The sequence below is a fragment of the Leiobunum rupestre genome, chromosome 10 (assembly GCF_980474605.1).
Source record: "Leiobunum rupestre chromosome 10, qqLeiRupe1.1.hap1, whole genome shotgun sequence".
In the NCBI taxonomy this organism is placed as follows: Eukaryota; Metazoa; Arthropoda; class Arachnida; order Opiliones; family Sclerosomatidae; genus Leiobunum; species Leiobunum rupestre.
The window spans coordinates 6,511,077-6,533,483 of NC_143393.1; the positions used below are offsets into that span (position 1 = coordinate 6,511,077).

General features: G+C 34.2%; 1 protein-coding gene across 1 annotated transcript in view; it reads right to left on the reverse strand.

Annotated features, from left to right (window-relative positions):
- The window catches only part of LOC149923456 (anoctamin-7-like), a 65,191-nt gene that overhangs the window by 37,794 nt on the left and 4,990 nt on the right, over window positions 1–22,407 (reverse strand). The window contains exon 2 of the mRNA XM_090161624.1: window positions 10,997–11,369. Coding sequence (XP_090017750.1) covers window positions 10,997–11,369 — 373 coding nt within the window. The remainder of the gene's footprint in view (window positions 1–10,996; window positions 11,370–22,407) is intronic.

A 22,407-nucleotide genomic window follows, 5' to 3' on the forward strand; every position in this document is an offset into this window, starting at 1 on the left:
AAGATTAATTTTAATTAATTTAAATTAATCATGGACCCCTCCATAAGGAAGATTATTTGAATTAATTTAAATTAATCATGGACCCCTCCACAAGGAAGATTAATTTTAATTAATTTAAATTAATCTTGGACCCCTCCCCAAGGAAGATTATTTGAATTAATTTAAATTAATCATGGACCCCTCCCCAAGGAAGATTAATTTTAATTAATTTAAATTAATCTTGGACCCCTCCACAAGGAAGATTATTTGAATTAATTTAAATTATTCTTGGAACCCTCCACAAGGAAGATTAATTTTAATTAATTTAAATTAATCATGGACCCCTCCATAAGGAAGATTATTTGAATTAATTTAAATTAATCATGGACCCCTCCACAAGGAAGATTAATTTTAATTAATTTAAATTAATCTTGGACCCCTCCACAAGGAAGATTAATTTTAATTAATTTAAATTATTCTTGGAACCCTCCACAAGGAAGATTAATTTTAATTAATTTAAATTATTCTTGGAACCCTCCACAAGGAAGATTAATTTTAATTAATTTAAATTAATCATGGACCCCTCCATAAGGAAGATTATTTGAATTAATTTAAATTAATCATGGACCCCTCCACAAGGAAGATTAAATTTAATGAATTTAAATTAATCATGGACCCCTCCATAAGGAAGATTAATTTTAATGAATTTAAATTAATCATGGACCCCTCCCCAAGGAAGATTAATTTGAATTAATTTAAATTAATCTTGGACCCCTCCCCAAGGAAGATTAATTTTAATTAATTTAAATTATTCTTGGAACCCTCCACAAGGAAGATTAATTTTAATTAATTTAAATTAATCATGGACCCCTCCATAAGGAAGATTATTTGAATTAATTTAAATTAATCATGGACCCCTCCACAAGGAAGATTAAATTTAATGAATTTAAATTAATCATGGACCCCTCCACAAGGAAGATTAAATTTAATGAATTTAAATTAATCATGGACCCCTCCATAAGGAAGATTAATTTTAATGAATTTAAATTAATCATGGACCTCTCCCCAAGGAAGATTAATTTTAATTAATTTAAATTAATCATGGACCCCTCCACAAGGAAGATTAATTTTAATTAATTTAAATTAATCTTGGACCCCTCCACAAGGAAGATTAATTTTAATTAATTTAAATTAATCTTGGACCCCTCCACAAGGAAGATTATTTGAATTAATTTAAATTATTCTTGGAACCCTCCACAAGGAAGATTAATTTTAATTAATTTAAATTAATCATGGACCCCTCCATAAGGAAGATTATTTGAATTAATTTAAATTAATCATGGACCCCTCCACAAGGAAGATTAATTTTAATTAATTTAAATTAATCTTGGACCCCTCCACAAGGAAGATTAATTTTAATTAATTTAAATTATTCTTGGAACCCTCCACAAGGAAGATTAATTTTAATTAATTTAAATTATTCTTGGAACCCTCCACAAGGAAGATTAATTTTAATTAATTTAAATTAATCATGGACCCCTCCATAAGGAAGATTATTTGAATTAATTTAAATTAATCATGGACCCCTCCACAAGGAAGATTAAATTTAATGAATTTAAATTAATCATGGACCCCTCCATAAGGAAGATTAATTTTAATGAATTTAAATTAATCATGGACCCCTCCCCAAGGAAGATTAATTTGAATTAATTTAAATTAATCTTGGACCCCTCCCCAAGGAAGATTAATTTTAATTAATTTAAATTATTCTTGGAACCCTCCACAAGGAAGATTAATTTTAATTAATTTAAATTAATCATGGACCCCTCCATAAGGAAGATTATTTGAATTAATTTAAATTAATCATGGACCCCTCCACAAGGAAGATTAAATTTAATGAATTTAAATTAATCATGGACCCCTCCATAAGGAAGATTAATTTTAATGAATTTAAATTAATCATGGACCTCTCCCCAAGGAAGATTAATTTTAATTAATTTAAATTAATCATGGACCCCTCCACAAGGAAGATTAATTTTAATTAATTTAAATTAATCTTGGACCCCTCCACAAGGAAGATTAATTTTAATTAATTTAAATTAATCTTGGACCCCTCCACAAGGAAGATTATTTGAATTAATTTAAATTATTCTTGGAACCCTCCACAAGGAAGATTAATTTTAATTAATTTAAATTAATCATGGACCCCTCCATAAGGAAGATTATTTGAATTAATTTAAATTAATCATGGACCCCTCCACAAGGAAGATTAATTTTAATTAATTTAAATTAATCTTGGACCCCTCCCCAAGGAAGATTATTTGAATTAATTTAAATTAATCATGGACCCCTCCACAAGGAAGATTAATTTTAATTAATTTAAATTAATAATAATCAGCTAGGCTAATACCCAAGGCACCACCTTAGGCCTAAGTCATCATGCGACTTTTGAAGCCCTTAATTCAGGTGGCCGGGTTACAATGCGTAGGAGGGTGGTGGCAAGCCCTGCATGCCACGAGATCGAGCCAACAGCTCCCTACACTAACTATTACCGTTAACCTAGACAAGTTTTTATGGAAGGGGAAACTGAAGAACTCGGGGGAAAACCCCTTAAACCAGTGGGGAGAGATTTTGCAAACTCAACGCAGAAGGAGTTGTTCCGAGTTTTCACCCAGTGCCACAAGCTGAGATCGAACCCGGCTCCTCTTGCTGCGAGGCGAAAGTGCTAACCACTCCGCCACCCCACATTGGAAGATTATTTGAATTAATTTAAATTATTCTTGGAACCCTCCACAAGGAAGATTAATTTTAATTAATTTAAATTAATCATGGACCCCTCCATAAGGAAGATTATTTGAATTAATTTAAATTAATCATGGACCCCTCCACAAGGAAGATTAATTTTAATTAATTTAAATTAATCTTGGACCCCTCCACAAGGAAGATTAATTTTAATTAATTTAAATTATTCTTGGAACCCTCCACAAGGAAGATTAATTTTAATTAATTTAAATTATTCTTGGAACCCTCCACAAGGAAGATTAATTTTAATTAATTTAAATTAATCATGGACCCCTCCATAAGGAAGATTATTTGAATTAATTTAAATTAATCATGGACCCCTCCACAAGGAAGATTAAATTTAATGAATTTAAATTAATCATGGACCCCTCCATAAGGAAGATTAATTTTAATGAATTTAAATTAATCATGGACCCCTCCCCAAGGAAGATTAATTTGAATTAATTTAAATTAATCTTGGACCCCTCCCCAAGGAAGATTAATTTTAATTAATTTAAATTATTCTTGGAACCCTCCACAAGGAAGATTAATTTTAATTAATTTAAATTAATCATGGACCCCTCCATAAGGAAGATTATTTGAATTAATTTAAATTAATCATGGACCCCTCCACAAGGAAGATTAAATTTAATGAATTTAAATTAATCATGGACCCCTCCATAAGGAAGATTAATTTTAATGAATTTAAATTAATCATGGACCTCTCCCCAAGGAAGATTAATTTTAATAAATTTAAATTAATCATGGACCCCTCCACAAGGAAGATTAATTTTAATTAATTTAAATTAATCTTGGACCCCTCCACAAGGAAGATTAATTTTAATTAATTTAAATTAATCTTGGACCCCTCCACAAGGAAGATTATTTGAATTAATTTAAATTATTCTTGGAACCCTCCACAAGGAAGATTAATTTTAATTAATTTAAATTAATCATGGACCCCTCCATAAGGAAGATTATTTGAATTAATTTAAATTAATCATGGACCCCTCCACAAGGAAGATTAATTTTAATTAATTTAAATTAATCTTGGACCCCTCCACAAGGAAGATTAATTTTAATTAATTTAAATTATTCTTGGAACCCTCCACAAGGAAGATTAATTTTAATTAATTTAAATTATTCTTGGAACCCTCCACAAGGAAGATTAATTTTAATTAATTTAAATTAATCATGGACCCCTCCATAAGGAAGATTATTTGAATTAATTTAAATTAATCATGGACCCCTCCACAAGGAAGATTAAATTTAATGAATTTAAATTAATCATGGACCCCTCCATAAGGAAGATTAATTTTAATGAATTTAAATTAATCATGGACCCCTCCCCAAGGAAGATTAATTTGAATTAATTTAAATTAATCTTGGACCCCTCCCCAAGGAAGATTAATTTTAATTAATTTAAATTATTCTTGGAACCCTCCACAAGGAAGATTAATTTTAATTAATTTAAATTAATCATGGACCCCTCCATAAGGAAGATTATTTGAATTAATTTAAATTAATCATGGACCCCTCCACAAGGAAGATTAAATTTAATGAATTTAAATTAATCATGGACCCCTCCATAAGGAAGATTAATTTTAATGAATTTAAATTAATCATGGACCTCTCCCCAAGGAAGATTAATTTTAATTAATTTAAATTAATCATGGACCCCTCCACAAGGAAGATTAATTTTAATTAATTTAAATTAATCTTGGACCCCTCCACAAGGAAGATTAATTTTAATTAATTTAAATTAATCTTGGACCCCTCCACAAGGAAGATTATTTGAATTAATTTAAATTATTCTTGGAACCCTCCACAAGGAAGATTAATTTTAATTAATTTAAATTAATCATGGACCCCTCCCCAAGGAAGATTAATTTTAATTAATTTAAATTATTCTTGGAACCCTCCACAAGGAAGATTAATTTTAATTAATTTAAATTAATCATGGACCCCTCCATAAGGAAGATTAATTTTAATGAATTTAAATTAATCATGGACCCCTCCCCAAGGAAGATTAATTTGAATTAATTTAAATTAATCTTGGACCCCTCCCCAAGGAAGATTAATTTTAATTAATTTAAATTATTCTTGGAACCCTCCACAAGGAAGATTAATTTTAATTAATTTAAATTAATCATGGACCCCTCCATAAGGAAGATTATTTGAATTAATTTAAATTCATCATGGACCCCTCCACAAGGAAGATTAAATTTAATGAATTTAAATTAATCATGGACCCCTCCATAAGGAAGATTAATTTTAATGAATTTAAATTAATCATGGACCTCTCCCCAAGGAAGATTAATTTTAATAAATTTAAATTAATCATGGACCCCTCCACAAGGAAGATTAATTTTAATTAATTTAAATTAATCTTGGACCCCTCCACAAGGAAGATTAATTTTAATTAATTTAAATTAATCTTGGACCCCTCCACAAGGAAGATTATTTGAATTAATTTAAATTATTCTTGGAACCCTCCACAAGGAAGATTAATTTTAATTAATTTAAATTAATCATGGACCCCTCCATAAGGAAGATTATTTGAATTAATTTAAATTAATCATGGACCCCTCCACAAGGAAGATTAATTTTAATTAATTTAAATTAATCTTGGACCCCTCCACAAGGAAGATTAATTTTAATTAATTTAAATTATTCTTGGAACCCTCCACAAGGAAGATTAATTTTAATTAATTTAAATTATTCTTGGAACCCTCCACAAGGAAGATTAATTTTAATTAATTTAAATTAATCATGGACCCCTCCATAAGGAAGATTATTTGAATTAATTTAAATTAATCATGGACCCCTCCACAAGGAAGATTAATTTTAATTAATTTAAATTAATCTTGGACCCCTCCATAAGGAAGATTAATTTTAATGAATTTTAATTAATCTTCAACAACTCTATAAGGAAGATAAAATTTTCTGGAAATTTTTCCGCATTTTATTTTTCCGGAAAATTAACAACACTATTAAATAGTATATAACCAGATAAAAGTTCCCTGAACTATATTAATTAGTAGACAAGATGAGATCTCTCATTATCCTAGATGAGCCAACATCTCACCTCGGGAAAGATGACCATAATAAGTTTCCGATTGCTGGAGAAGCTGCCATAAGTAGAAAACATCATCGATTATTTCTCCACGCGAGACCCGTGTACAACTTCAGTTACAATTTTGGCTGCAAAATTTGAAGAAGGAACTGTTGGGATTGGGAAATCTGACGAGGTTGGTTACGGCGGCTGTACAATGTGAAGAAGGAAATCCAGTCACGTTTTCACAATGCATTGGAAAGCTGAGCTCGTAGGCCTGCTATAGTGGCCATATTTGACGCGCTCTCCCGCGATCGATATATGGATTCGAAGAGAAGACCTCCCCCAAAAGAGAAAACGTACAATCTGCTTTTTCCCCGGGAACCAGAGCCCTCTGCCGTTTTCCCCTGAATTCGTAACGACCGCGTAATATTTTCTTAAAGAAAGGTTTATTAAAGTTTCAACAGTTTCGTTGAATTTAATTTGCGAATCTTTTGTATAAACTCTGCTAAGATCCTGGGTATAAAATAATTTTCAAAAGTTAAAGGCCTAGGTTTTTTCTGCCTGTCCCCCTTTAAATTAACTTAGTGGAGCGCAAATACCCTGGTGGTAGGCCAACCGCTGAACATGTTGGCCTAATTTAAAGGGGGACAGGCGGAAGAAAACCTAGGCCTTTAAGTTAAAACGTATTTTAGTTTCCCGCTTTAACCTTTGACTTTTATCGCGTTCATTTTGCTTTTAGCAATCATTCTTTTGTTTGTCTTTTTTTATCCAACTTTACTTCGATTTATGAAAATAAATGTATTCTGAGCAAGTGAGCAATATAATTTCATAGTAGGTGAGTTTTTTTCGCCTGTTCGGGGTTTTTTGAGCAGGTTGAAAAGTGTAGAAATAAGACGTCATTTTACTTCAATTCTGTCTTGACGAAAAAAACGAGTTGGAGTAAGAAGGGAGTAGTTAAAGGTTAAAGGTTATTTACAAAAAGCTTGCCTCGTGTGAAGAGGTCTAAACCCGTCATGTTTTCGTTTAAGCAGACGACAAAGCTAGATTTCTCCCTCTACACCTCCTTTCGAGGAGGAGTAAAAAGTGTAACCTTCGAGCTCTGGAACAAGCGAACAAAATTCGGGACAGGGTAAATATTACCCCGAGAACAGGCGAATAAAACGTTTATGGTAAAAAATTTACACTTTTTGTCCTCGGACAAGCGAAAAAAACCACCTATTATATTCTATGCTAATGTTATTCGGGCAAAATTTGGGCATATAATTATTTCGTAAAATGATTACGATGGCAAAATGAAGTTACAAAAAATAAATATCTAAGCAGCGTGAAGGAACGTACAAGTAAATATCACCTCATCAGTCTAAGGATATGGATACTTAACTCGGAAAGATATGTTATATACTTCTGGTTCTACAGTCATAAGTGTACTTTAAATTTGGGAAGAAGATAGTACAGATATACAGGGTGTTTCAAAAGGTTACGCAAAAATTTGAAGGAGTTGTAGAGGGTGAGTTGAGAATTATGCCTGTTTTTACCCATTTTCCTACGATGAGTTAAAAGAGCGCCAGAGAGCTTCAAAGTGTGGCCTACTAGCTCCTGGAAGTAGGCTGCAACAAGCGAAAAACCAAGCAGCAGGGAAACGCGAACATTAAGGTTTGGGTAAAAAAGGACTTAGTAAACAAATCAAGGTAACCAGCGTAATAACTAAACTTAAACAGTATTTAAAGACCCTGCTGCTTGGTTTTGCGCTTGTTGCAGCCTACTTCCAGGGGCTAGTAGGCCACACTTTGAAGCTCCCTGGCGCTCTTTTAACTCATCGTAGGAAAATGGGAAAAACAACTTCTTAAATTTTGTGCATAACCATTTGAAACAACCTGTAAAAGATCGAAAATGAACCGTGATTCCCGGTAGACCCGTCTTCGGGTAATTGTTGATAATATTAATTTTTAAGTTATTATTTAAAATTTAATTTGCGGAAATATTTAAACAAATATTTATTTTGGCCGATATAACCGTTTTAAAAGCTAGTTCGCACTAGCGTAAAGCCCCATTTTCATGCTCGCTGGTAGCGGGTAGAAATCGACAAAATCCGCTTCAGCTATACACTTTTTCACTTTCCGCGTCGATCTGTTTCAAACAGATATTTTAGCTTTATTTTCACGCTTGCGAGTGGCGGAAGCGAATTTTGACGATTTTTATCCGCTACCAGCGAGCATGAAAATGGGGCTTAAGTCTTGATTTATGACTGTTTGTGTTTCGCAGCGAGAGACCTGGTAAATATGTCCACGCCGTAAGCGGAGACGATAGACGAATCTTCGCAATAATTTTGAAATACGCAAAGTAGGGGTCTTTAATATGGTCATCGCGGTGAAGCCTTCTAGTTAAATTAGAAGCTTTAGTTTCGGGCAGAATGTAGTGGCGGCCTAGTTAGCGGTCGGATTGCAATTCTCTTTCGGCGCGTCCCTCATCCCCGCTATCTCAATTAAGCGAAACTCCGAGGCGTCCAAATTGAAACTGGGCCCTTTCATTCCCCTCTCGACGCGCGATTGAAATTTGGAGGCGCTGCGGAGAGGATCCGGAAGAGACCAATATGCGCGGAAGGAAATTAGGGACTCTCATCTACTTCCCGCTTCCGAAGCGGGCCACAGCCTGGGCCAGCTGCGATGAAAAGGTGCCTCCCTGAAGACCCTGAGGGTCTCTCTCTATCTCTTTCAATCCCTTACAAAATTACCGATTGCATACAGCGAGTAACGCCAAGAAATTCACTTCCTTCTTTAGAGGTTTGTAACCAAAACAGATTGAAACGCGCGTTTCCATGAAAACTTGTGGAGGTTAACGGTAATAGTGAGTGTAGGAAAGTGTTGGCTCGCGTGGCTTGAAGGGCTTGCCACCACCTAGGAGAAAGAAACACAACACCCCACATAAGGAGAACGCAGCCCCTTCAAAAGTTGTGCATTTTCTCGCGTACAGTTTTCATTGGCTAGACGCTTTAGCGCCTGCTGCCGTCGGAAGGGGAAAATTTGGAAATTGTCTTCCCCCCCCGCCCGTAAAACGTTCAGCGTAAAGGCCAGTCCAATGAAATTTGTACACAACACTGCCTTAGCGTTTTTATAGGCTAGCTGCGTTCTTCTTGTGTTTGTTGCTCCTAGGCTCCTAGCCACCACCCTCCTACGCAATGTAACCCGGCCACCTGTTTAAAGGCATCCAAAGTCGCTAGATGACTTGGGCTTAAGGTTGTGTCTTAGGTATTAGCCTAGCTGATTATCTAATTTAGAACGAACCACTTAAGAAAAATCATTTATTAAACATTTATTTCAATCAAAGTCCTATTTTTCAAAATTGGCGAAAAATATATAATATTTAGAAAATATAGTCGTAAAATATAGAGGTTGTTAATTTTCCGGACAAATAAAATGCGGAAACATTTCCAAAAAATTTCCAGAAAATTTTCCGCAAATCGCAAAAATTAAAAATTGAAACATAAATTACTTTTTAAGTGTTTTTAATGTTTTTACCTTTTTATCGATATAAAATGTCTAATAACGGTAAACATACTACAAAACATTAATAGTGTTACATTGTTAATCAGTTTAAAGCTAGTCTAGAGGTTTAGTTTTACTTTTAGATTCGAAAAAATTATGCGAAAATGCCGCTTTATTTAAATTTGAAATTAATAAATTAGACTAATCATGGAATGAAAAATTGTTTTTATTTTTTTCGGGAAAATACGAAAACATTTTCGAGAAAAAATGCCTCGATCATTTTCCGGAAAATTTTCCGGCTTACAACACTAGTAAAATATAATTAAACGAATTTTGAAAATATAATATTTTTAAAAAACGCTCTTAAAAGTACCTTATTTATTACGAAACCGCTATTAAAAGTACCATATTTATTAAGAAACCGCTCTTAAAATTACCATATTTATTAAAAAAAACGCTCTTAAAATTACCATATTCATTTGAAAAATATCTAAAAATAGGATCTTGATTATAGTTAGTATCATTAAATTTAATTTTCCATATTTATCCTTCTCCTAATTTAATTTTTTGAAGAGGAAAGAAGCAATCTTAACAGCCCGCGCTTATAAAATAGCAACCTTATTTGAAATACCCCTGAATGGTCTCTGTACATATTAGCCGCGGCGCGTTGCAAGTGCGTCTGCCTCTCTAAAAAGAACCAATCGACCCAGAAAGCTTCCGCTACTGCTAAAAGGGGGGTGTTCAGGTGAAAAGGGGGGGGGCGGACTGTAAGTAATAGCTCTGTAGAGAAGAAAGGCTAGATTCCCTTTTGCTAGACGCGTTTTCCGGAGGCGAAACGAGCAAAACGCAACCCCAAATTGGAAGATTTTTTCGCGTATTCAAAAGCCCCGTTTTAGCGTTAAAGCGAAATAGAACGCTTTTTAATGGAAAAGGTCTTAAGCGCCATTTTCATGCTCGCTGGTAGCGGGTAAAAATCGAAAAAATCCGCTTCATCTATACACTTTTTCACTTTCCGCGTCGATCTGTTTCAAACAGATATATTAGCTTTATTTTCACGCTTGCGAGTGGCGGATACGAATTTTGATGATTTTTATCCGCTACCAGCGAGCATGAAAATGGGGCTTTAACGTTGGAATTTTCCAGACATCGAAATGGGAAGAAATTTAAGATAACATCAAAGAGCGAGATGAAGGAAAAATAGCGGTTAATTTCTAAAAAGGTTACCGTGTAGTTTATGCAAAGGCGGGGAAAATATGAGTACTCGCAGTAAACGATTACACGCGCTATCAGATTAGCGTAGCCTTTTAGAAAATACAGATTAAGCGCGCGATAGAAAACGCGTAGACATATTGCGCTCCTACTGTTTTCTCTACACGTTTGACCCGGACATTTTTATCCACGAACTTAATCTGTCTATTAAGGAGCGAAGGGCAAAATTGTAAAGCGGGCTTTTCTATGTACACCGGAGTGCCGCGGTTGGAACACTTCTACAGGCGTTTTTAGGCCCAAAATAGACCAGATCATTTCGCATCCGTAGCTAATAACGGGGAGTTTAAACATACCAAAACTATAAAAAAAAACATTCAGATTAATTGCAACGTGTTTAAACAATACAAATCCCGCAACCCATTGACGTAGAGGTAGATTTTCCAGGTATATAATCACAATAAAAGAACGCGATAAAGTAAAAACTTACAATATCTCCCTTGATGATGAGTTCGGCGTCATCGTCGTCATCGTCGTCGGCATTTATCCCGGAAGTACTGGTACCAGCGGCGGTGGCTCCTTGCAGCCGAGATCCCGCTTTCCCGAAAGAGCCGTAAGTGTCTCTGTTTTGGTCCGAGGGCCCGTTCAACTCGTACTTCTCGGTGTAGCGGCCGAGCCTCGGCATATTCGATCGCTTGTTGGGCGGCGCGCCGAGGGCCAGATTGGAAGTGGCCGGGTGGCCTTTGCCGCGGACGGGCGAAGAGGCGGCGGACGGCGCGGCGGAAGACGAGTCGTCGTCTGTGCTCGAGATCGGAGGAGAGCCGCTCTCCAGCAAAGTCGGCGCGCTCCGCCGGGGAGACGACCTATCGAGAAAAGAGGAAAAAGGAAACTCAAATAGAAGGCGCACTTGGCGCGCAACTGGTCGTTCGAATCGAAACCGGACTATCTCGGAACCGGACTCTTCCTGGCCAGCTTAGATTAAACGCGGGAAATGTACATTGAGGTTTTTTTTTTACTTTCACTAGGTTGTTAATAGAGTTGTAAGTCGGAAAAAATTATCCGGAAAATACCGAGGCCTTTTGTTCGGGAAATTTTTCGGAAAATAAACGAGGCATTTTTTTTAATTATCCGTAAAATTAATTTGGCCTTTTTTCGGAAAATGTTCCGGAAAATTACTAAGGCCTTTTTTCGGGAAATTATCCGGAAAATTACCGAGACCTTTTTTCGGGAAATGTTCCGGAAAATTACCGAGACCTTTTTTCGGGAAATGTTCCGGAAAATTACCGATGCCTTTTTTTTCAGAACTTTATCCGTAAACTTATTCAGGCCTTTTTTTGGAATATTTTCCGTAAAATTACCGAGGCCTTTTTTCGGAACAACATCCGTAAAATTACCCAGGCCTTTTTGGTCGGAACATTATTCGTAAAATTACCGAGGCCATTTTTCCGGAACATTTTCCGTAAAATTACCGATGCCTTTTTTTTCGGAAAATTATCCGGAAAATTACCCAGGCCTTTTTTGTCGGAATATTTGCCGTAAAATTACCGATGCCTTTTTTTTCGGAAAATTATCCGGAAAATTACCCAGGCCTTTTTTGTCGGAATATTTGCCGTAAAATTACCGATGCCTTTTTTTTCGGAAAATTATCCGGAAAATTCCCCAGGCCTTTTTTGTCGGAATATTTGCCGTAAAATTACCGAGGCCTTTTTTTTCGGAAAATTATCCGGAAAATTACCCAGGCCTTTTTTGTCGGAATATTTGCCGTAAAATTACCGAGGCCTTTTTTTTCGGAAAATTACCCAGGCCTTTTTTGTCGGAATATTTGCCGTAAAATTACCGAGGCCTTCTTTTTCGGAAAATTATCCGGAAAATTACCCAGGCCTTTTTTGTCGGAATATTTGCCGTAAAATTACCGATGCCTTTTTTTTCGGAAAATTATCCGGAAAATTACCCAGGCCTTTTTTGTCGGAATATTTGCCGTAAAATTACCGATGCCTTTTTTTTCGGAAAATTATCCGGAAAATTACCCAGGCCTTTTTTGTCGGAATATTTGCCGTAAAATTACCGAGGCCTTTTTTCGGAAAAAAAAATAAAAAAGTTTTAATTCCATGATTAGCCTAATATTATTCGCAAATTTAAATTCCGCGGCATTTTCGCCTCATTTTGTCGAATCCAAAAGTAAAACTAAATCTCTAGACTAGGCTAGAATAAAAACCCTTCAAAAGTAATATGTTTCAATTTTTTATTTTTCCGATTAGCTAAAAATTTCCCGGAAACTTTCCGCATTTAGTTTTTCCGGAAAATTAACAACTCTTGTGGTAAATAATGCGAAATATAGTTATCGATCCATGGATGTTGTGGGAACTACGGTTTGTATTGTCTAGGTTTGTGGGTCGGACCATCAAACAGGCGCAGTTTCTAAAGATACTCGTAAACCCCGTCAACATAGAATAGCTAAAAGATAACGATGGACTTATTTTACCGGTGTTTCATTTTTTGTCTGCAGCTGGTCAGTTCTACCAAATAGAAAGGTTAAGAACAGCTCTCTCTGTTTTAACGGATGATGCTTAACCACACTACTATAGCTTAAAGATTTGTACAGGGCTTTTGTTGGTTATATCATAAGTAACATAATACCCCTAAGTATGACATTGGGAAAATATTTTACTACATCCTTTCTTCACAGTGACGCAAAAAAATTTCGACGCCTTGAACTTATCTAACCCAACTTCCGGTAACGTGATATTCTAAGAATTTGTCACGCGATTTTGAAAACCGCGATTTTTAGGTTTAATACGTATTTAGCAAAATGAGTTGGGAATACTATATTTCCAACTGGAGTACTATATGATTGTCTGAATTTGAACTCTGACTCGAGGGGCTAACCACTTCCTCCAATTCTGTACGCAGATTACAGCGAATACAGCCTTTGATAAAATCTGTAATCGATTAAGTAATCACTTTAGTACAGTCAAAGCTACAGGCTTGTACACCGATTACGGATAGTGGTCAGCCCCTCGCTCTGACTTTCTTTGGATGACCAATAGAAAAATTCAAATCACAAAAAGGGTTAAACTTCCGGGTAACCGAGTTGCTAGTCGTTTTACTAAGCCTAGCTGATTATTATTTATCTTTGGTCATACTTTGTGGTATTTTGTTACTTATGGTTATATAAAAAAATATTTAATAATAATAATAATAATTGTGTGAATTAATATGTTGAGACCAAGATAGTCGAATTTTTGTTGAAGATAAACCAAGAAAATATTTCTTTAACACAGCGGGAAAGAAAAACTACTGAGAGATGTTTTATAATTTAATCTCTCCACTATATTTGTATATTTCTTTTTTATGATTATTCCGCTGGGGTTTTACTATAAATACCTTTTACATGGCGTATCAGTATGTTAATAAATAATCAGTTTTCAATCATGTAACTTAATTGCTATTTAATAAATTAAACCAGTTTATCGTTTTTACGAGTTCTTGTTCATCTCTGATGCTATAAAACTTCAACAATTTTCCCCTAGCTCGATGTGGCTGACGGTTTTTTAGACGTCACTATGTGAACTTAACAAACAACAATGTTAGAAGGGAGCGCGCGCAGAGGGGATATTTTCTCTAGTAGGCGGGGCTAAAGCCGTCAGAGTGATCTTACCATACGCGATACGCCAGGATAAGCAATCCAAGTAGAGGTATGGATTCTTATCTCAACACATATTTCTACTTCGAAAAAATAAATGCAGTCTTAATCATGAGATTTTAATATCTTAAGATGAAACATGTCACTTCGCAGGCTATTCGCCAGCGATAACTATCGCTACGCCCTCTTTGGTTCGCCATTGAAACGTTTATTAGGTAGCGGCTAAAACAGACTAGAGGTCGGGGATGGTTAACTTTTATTCAATAGATAAAGCTCTCAAAATTTTTCGTAAGACGTTTTGATCAAGTAATTTATATTTCTGTATTATCCGATTAATTTTTTTATAAATTTGAAAAATTATTCAGAAAAACGACGTTTTTTCGATAAAAAGCCCAAATTTTACGAATAATATGTTTTTTAATCATTTTCCGAAATTTTAACCGGTAAATTTCTTTGTTTACATTTTTTCCCGAAAAAAATCAATTTAAACATGGATAATGATTAACCGTTACCCACCTCTAAAACAGACGTTATTATTTTTTCTTCCTCGTTACTCGTAAATTTGACTTTATAAATAATGATATAATGATATAATATTTAAATATAATTTTTCCATCGTTTGCTTATTCGTGGCCTATTTTCGTTGCCATGGTAACGAGTTTTGGTTGTTCATGGTAGTCACGTGATTATTTTATCGCGGTTAATATGGTCACGTGGTGTTTGTCTCGTGATTTGTGACGTAGTGAAATGTCATGGCGAAGCTTAGCTATGACGTACGCCAATGACGCGACGAGCAAGGAGCTAATATTTTGTTAAGTTTATTTAAGGAAAAACATTCTTATGACTTTTAATTTGTCTGTAGCAGACGCTAGATCATAAGCGCCACATCGGAGAAGTTAGCGCCGTTACGCCATCTTGACTCGTTTCGGTCGCGAATACACCGAAATAGCGCTCAAAAGTTACCATCTATATTACACCATTATTTAATTACACTGAATAGGGATATTTAGTTATATAAAAATCATAATATTCTGATGTAATATATTATAAAAGAAACTATAATTATATAAATATTTCTTCACGCGAAACAGTATTTTGTAAAATCCAGCGAGTAACATTAGTAGTGTAGGAAATCGATACTTCTCTAGTGAGAGGTATACTTTATACTGTTCTCGAGGCCACTGCCAGATTTAATTTTCAACGTTTCATAAGTAATATAATCAGTGTAAGTATGCAAAGCGACTGCGTAATTGTGAGTTTCATAAAACTCATCACTCTTCGTTGGCAAGAATACTGCCAAGTTAGTTTCATCACAGACTATCTATTACAAAGAAGGACTAGCATCAACCTCGAAAAAAAGTGTCTCAAAAGTGATGCTGTTTTTTTTTTCACAGCAAACCCAAAATAGCGCGTGAAAATTCTTTATTTTACGAAATTAAAAATTCGAGAGTGAGCGAGCTTCTACAATACATGTTTTTATTGTCGTGCTTGCTCATCTTTGTACCTTCAAAACTGCACTGCCGTGCAAAGCACAAAAGCGTTAACGCCCAAATTTTCGATTTACAGCTTTTGGTTTTATTTATCCTTATGTTATACGTTAAATTCAATTTTGAACTAATTTTCGAATTTAAAATTTTTGTTCTTAGAGAAATGACTTGTTTCAAAACGCATTATTTTAGGTTTTTGCATTATTTTCAAACCAAAAACGCATTAATGTATTTATTTTCTTTAAAAGTCAAATCAAAACGGTTTTTTCCGCGTTTTAAGATCATGGATTTAATCCATGTTAACTTGTTAAGATATGGTTTTAATGAGATTTCTGAAATATCGTTTGGACTGTAAATTGTTTAGTACCAGAATGTAATTTGAGTTGAAAAATCCAAGTCTACTATATAAACTTGAAAGAAGTAAGTTGGGGTATCTTAAGGCAAAGAAAGTTTGAATTTCGCGGGTTTTCTCCATATTTTGGTTTTGGTCGTTAATGCTTTTGTTTTTTGCACGGCAGTGCATTCGACACTTAAAACAATTCATTTTTTATCTCAGGATTGAAAATAACTATCTTTTCAAACGAAGCTAGTGTTAATAATAGGCAATTTTCCAATAATTCTTCATTCTTTTTACTTTTGAAAGCATTTTAAATTTCACTAAGCCTTGGTCAATCTGTTCCAACGGTCTGGCGTCGCAAACCCAAGACTAATAACAAATAGCAAAGAATTGTCAGTTCTTAGATAGGTTATGATTTAAGCTGTCACTGACCGAAGCTGATTATCAATTAAAAATGAGAGTTGGGAGAATAGGAATTGCCATACTTATGACAATTACCTTACTTACGCTGCTATATTTATGGAGTCAACGGAATAGAGCGCTTTCGTCCGCCGTAAAAAGGAAATAGTTCGATTTAAACAGGCGCAGAATGACAAAGTGTGGTTTTCTTCGCTTTGTATACTAGAATACTAATGGATCCTTACAGCGACACGAACCTGCCATTTCTAGGAGGGAAAGGGTTTGAGCAGCGCTGCGGGGAAGAAGACGGTCGCTGTCTAGTACACGCAATCTTGAACGCGTCCCGGATGCGCCAAAGCGAATCCTTCGAACGACTCGCGTCCCTTTTACGAGCCTGCGTTGCTGCGGACCCACACTGAAATGTTTCTGGCTTACAATCGTAATACGGACTCGCTTAAAGGCTTTGATATATCACTAACAAGTTGACCGAAGGCAATATATAGTCCGGCGATTCAGTCGCCATCTACATCCGTTGAACCGAACACTGGTGAAAAAGCCCGGTAATCATATTTTATTACATTAATTTAATTACTTTACTATATTAATTTAATTACTTTACTATATTAATTTAATTACATTACTATATTAATTTAATTACTTTACTATATTAATTTAATTACTTTACTATATTAATTTAATTACTTTACTATATTAATTTAATTACTTTACTATATTAATTTAATTACTTTACTATATTAATTTAATTACTTTACTAAGTTAATTTAATTATTTTACTAAGTTAATTTAATTATTTTACTAAGTTAATTTAATTACTTTACTATATTAATTTAATTACTTTACTCAGTTAATTTAATTACTTGATATATTAATTTAATTACTTTACTAAGTTAATTTAATTATTTTACTAAGTTAATTTAATTACTTTACTATATTAATTTAATTACTTTACTCAGTTAATTTAATTACTTGATATATTAATTTAATTACTTTACTAAGTTAATTTAATTACTTTAATAAGTTAATTTAATTACTTTACTAAGTTAATTTAATTACTTGATATATTAATTTAATTATTTTACTATATTAATTTAATTACTTTACTAAGTTAATTTAATTACTTTACTAAGTTAATTTAATTACTTTACTAAGTTAATTTAATTACTTTACTAAGTTAATTTAATTACTTTACTATATTAATTTAATTACTTTACTATATTAATTTTATTACTTTACTATATTAATTTCATTACTTTACTATATTAATTTCATTACTTTAATCTATTAATTTCATTACTTTAATCTATTAATTTCATTACTTTAATCTATTAATTTCATTACTTTAATCTATTAATTTCATTACTTTAATCTATTAATTTCATTACTTTAATCTATTAATTTCATTACTTTAATCTATTAATTTCATTACTTTACTATATTAATTTAATTATCTAAATGTATTAATTTTATTACTTTACAATATTAATTGTATTATTTAAATGTATTAATTTTATTACTTAAATGTATTTATTTCATTACTTAAATGTATTTATTTCATTACTTAAATGTATTTATTTCATTACTTTAATCTATTAATTTCAGTACTTTAATCTATTAATTTCATTACTTTAATCTATTAATTTCATTGCTTAAATCTATTAATTTCATTGCGGTAATCTATTAATTTCATTGCTTTAATATATTAATTTATATATATTAATTTCTTCTTATTATACGGTCAGACTTGTAAAAATCCCTGAAGAAGGAGGAACAACAGTTCCTCCAAAACGTTGGATTTTTTAAATAAATAAATTGTGAATTTTAAAACCGTTTTAAGTCTCTTTTCATTTATTAATTTCTTTACTTTAATCTATTAATTTTATATATATGTAATCTCCATCTATAGTTCAGGGACCCTCTTAATTTTAATTTAGTAATAATTTAATTCTTAATATTAATTCATTACTTATGACATTAAAAAATTACGCTTTAAAGGTTAACCTCCAGCCCTACAAGAGAGACATATTCCTAGAACAGACAGCGACGAAGTGAAGCGAAAAGCCCTGTATGTATTATCCCTCTATGGCTTTGGAGCCAGATAACGGATATCCACTTTTAATGTCAACCAAAGTGAAATGAATAAAATTTGCCTCTTTATCAGGGTATAATTCCGGCGCCATCTTTGAGGCGCCGGACTAAACGGAGACCCAAATATTAAAATCTTTACCGCTTCCTCTGGCAGCCCCTAATGAAACGAATGGACGAATTTGAGAGATTGAAAGAACTTAATTTAGTTAAAGTTTATTTTATTTTTCCTGAAAAAATTAGTTTAGATGACGGCTATTGGAATGGTCCTAGTCTATCACTATAGAGACGATGACGTCACGCGATAGCTACCTTTACATTACCAGTGGATTATTTTACTAGAAATTTCACCTGAAATTAAAAATTTGGACAGGTGCGGCCGTTAGTCCAAGCAGTGGCGTAGCTAAAAATTCGCCATACTATCGTAAAAGTTTAGAGAGGGTCGAACAGGGGTGAAAATTAGTACAGTCAAAGCAGTAAAGAGTTAAAATTATTTCTAGTACTAGTACTATTTCTAGTACTATAGTATTATAGTATTTCAAGTTAATCATAGCGTTATGGAAATGACGTACAGACATTGCAATAAATTCATAAGACCGACTTCGCTTTTCATCTTCGTTACTACGAAGAGAAAATAGTGAAGTTAAAGCGGAATTCCGAGAAGCTGCCGCCATCTATCTTTATTATAATACACTTACGAATGATATAGATTATTCGCTTTATTACGTACTAAGAAACTCTCGTCTTTGGGGAAATCATATATTTGATAGTTTAAAAATAAGTGACGATTATTGATGGAACTTTAACTAATTCAGTTAGCGTATTTGATTTTTAAAACGGGGATAAAATTGACGTGCCGTAATAAATAAACAATATCTTTGCCAATCTGAATTTCTATTTTCCTCGCAATGTTGTCTATATTTTAGTTGGTACGAAGCAAAACGAATATAAAGTCGTTCTCAGGGGAAATTTCAAATTCGAAATAATTCATTCTAAAGAGTAAAATAGGCTGGGCCTCAAAGTTTCTCCCGAAAAAGTCTATACGTAAATGAAAGTAAAAAGTTTTCTTTAAGAACAGAAGAGATTATTAAACTTTAAAACTATTAACTCAATCTTTAATTTAAAATCCGTGCCGTAGTGTTTAAATCAAGTCCAACGATTTCGGTTGCACTAGGAATCAAAACGGCCTTTGCCCTAGAGAGTCGCCCAACAATTATCGCAATAAACGTTTGGAATGTAGTTTATTTATCAAATTGAACGAAAAACACGAGTGATATTAGAGAAGGCGAATTTTGATTGTTAGCCCTAAAAACAGCGTACCGCACCAAGGATAAATTTTTAAGTGACGTCAATATGAATTATTTTAACTTGACCGTGTTAAAAATACTGGCAACAGAAAAGAAATAAATAATAATCAGCTAGGCTAATACCCAAGGCACAACCTTAGGCCTAAGTCATCAAGCGACTTTTGAAGCCATTAATTCAGATGGCCGGGTTACAATGCGTAGGAGGGTGGTGGCAAGCCCTTCATGCCACCTGAGTCAACAGCTCCCTACACTCACTATTTCCGTTAACCTCAACAAGGTAAGCCCGCTTAATTCCGTCTAATCCAATTGCAAATCCACGTCGACTTTTTCTATGGCGACAAAAGGTACCTTGTAAACTTACAAGGAGACATCCCGAGGTGTTTCTCGCCGATTTTTAAATAGACCTTCGTGTACCTTGAAAACTCCTAAAAGGAAAAAGTTTCAATGGCCATTTGTTTTGCGATGGTGACCAAAAATGTTTTTAAAACTTTGCCATTTCAAAAAATTAAAAAATTAAAATTTTGGCAAAACCATTGGGTAAAATTGATAAAATTTGGATAAAATCGATAAAAATGGGTAAAATCAATGAAATTTCAGTACAATAGTAAGGGTTTACAATCCGTGATTTTCCCATGCTATTTTAAGTAGCATAAGTTTAAACTTGAGTTGTGAAAAACATTTTTGGTTGCCATGGAAAAACGAATGGCCATTGAAACAAATTAGCGCCATTGTTGTCGGTTAAATGATTAGGCTTAGTAAGTTTTAGTCATTTTAGTTTTGAATTTGGTTCTTTAAAAGTTTAAGTAATGGTAATTAAAAAATTGTAGAGGTTAACGGTAATCGTTAGTTTAGGGAGCTGTTGGCTTAAAAGGCTTGCCACCACCCTCCTACGCTTTGTAACCCGGCCACCTGAATAAATGGCTTTAAAAGTCGCTGGATGACTCGATGCCAAGGGTATTAGCCTAGCTGATTATTATTATTATAATTAACCATAGGGTTAAGTAAAAATAACAAGTAAGCCGCATATGGCTGAGGTTTTTTTTATCAAATGCACTTTCTGAATTAAAGGCTTCAAAAGTCGTTTGATGACTTAGGCCTTAGGTGGTGCCTTGGGTATTAGCCTAGCCTAGCTGATTATTAAAAAAAATTCATGAACTAAGCCTAACCTAACTTTCTCACACGTACTAAGCACCGACTAAACCTCTCGTAGTGATAGTTGAACAGAATTTTTGAGGCGCTTCAAAACGGCTGCCAATCTCAGTAAGTCTTCTGATTTAGGCCCCGCCTACCGTGTCAAAATATCGGGACCAGTGAGTCCCTTAGATTCTTGGTTCATGGTCGTAGCTAAGCCCCGCCTTGAAACGGCCGCCATGACATAATTTGACGTCACAAATCACGAATATTAAAAGAATAATCGGGAAAAAATAGTCGATATTTTGCATTTGCTTTAGAAATTAATAAAAATCAACCACACGTGGGGTGGCGGAGTGGTTAACACTTTTGCCTCGCAGCCAGAGGAGCAGGAATCGATCCCAGCTTGTGGCACTTGGTGAAAACTCGGAACAACTCCTTCTGCGTTGAGTTTGCAAGTTTTCTCCCCACTGGTGAAAGGGAATTTCCATAAAAACTTGTTGAGGTTAACGGTAATAGTTAGTGTAGGGAGCTGTTGGCTCGATCGCGTGGCATGCAGGGCTTGCCACCAGCCCACCACCCTCCTACGCAGTGTAACCCGGCCACCTGAATTAAAAGGCTTCAAAAGTCGCTTGATGACTTAGGCCTAAGGTGGTGCCTTGGGTATTAGCCTAGCTGGGGTGGTAGAGTGGTTAGCACTTTCGCCTCGCAGCAAGAGGAGCCGGGTTCGATCCCAGCTTGTGGCACTGGGTGAAAACTCGGAACAACTCCTTCTGCGTAGAGTTTGCAAGTTCTCTCCCCACTGGTTTAAGGGGTTTTCCCTCGAGATCTTCGGTTTCCCCTTCCACAAAAACTTGTTGAGGTAGGGATCTGTTGGCTCGATCGCGTGGCATGCAGGGCTTGCCACCACCCTCCTACGCATTGTAACCCGGCCACCTGAATTAATGGCTTCAAAAGTCGCATGATGACTTAGGCCTAAGGTGGTGCCTTGGGTATTAGCCTAGCTGATTATTAGCCTAGCTGATTATATTATTATATATTATTTCATGGAAACATTTGTTCTATAATGGTATTTTATCAGATAAGAGAACGCTGCCAAGTAAATGTTTATCAGCTGGTTAAAAAAAAAGTAGTGTTGCCAGATTGGTTATTAAAATACACTGAAAATGGCCGATTTGCATTTTCCCGCCCAAAAACTATTTTTCGCCAAACGAAAAACATTTGTACGTTTAAAATATGTCATTAAATAGGCCTTTCTATAAAGTAACATTGGCCTTCTTGTTTCGATAAGTTAAGTTAGAAGAAACCACCTATGGACTGTGAGAAGGATGATAAAATACGCGAAAAAGTAGATTAGTCCATAATTAAAAGGGATAATAAAGCTAAAACCTAAACAAATTTGAAGAAATTAAAAAACTTACTAATAACTCGTTCCGATAGGTCTTCGAGCAACAAAAAAACGGGAAACTCGGATCAAATAGATCTTCGAGTAAT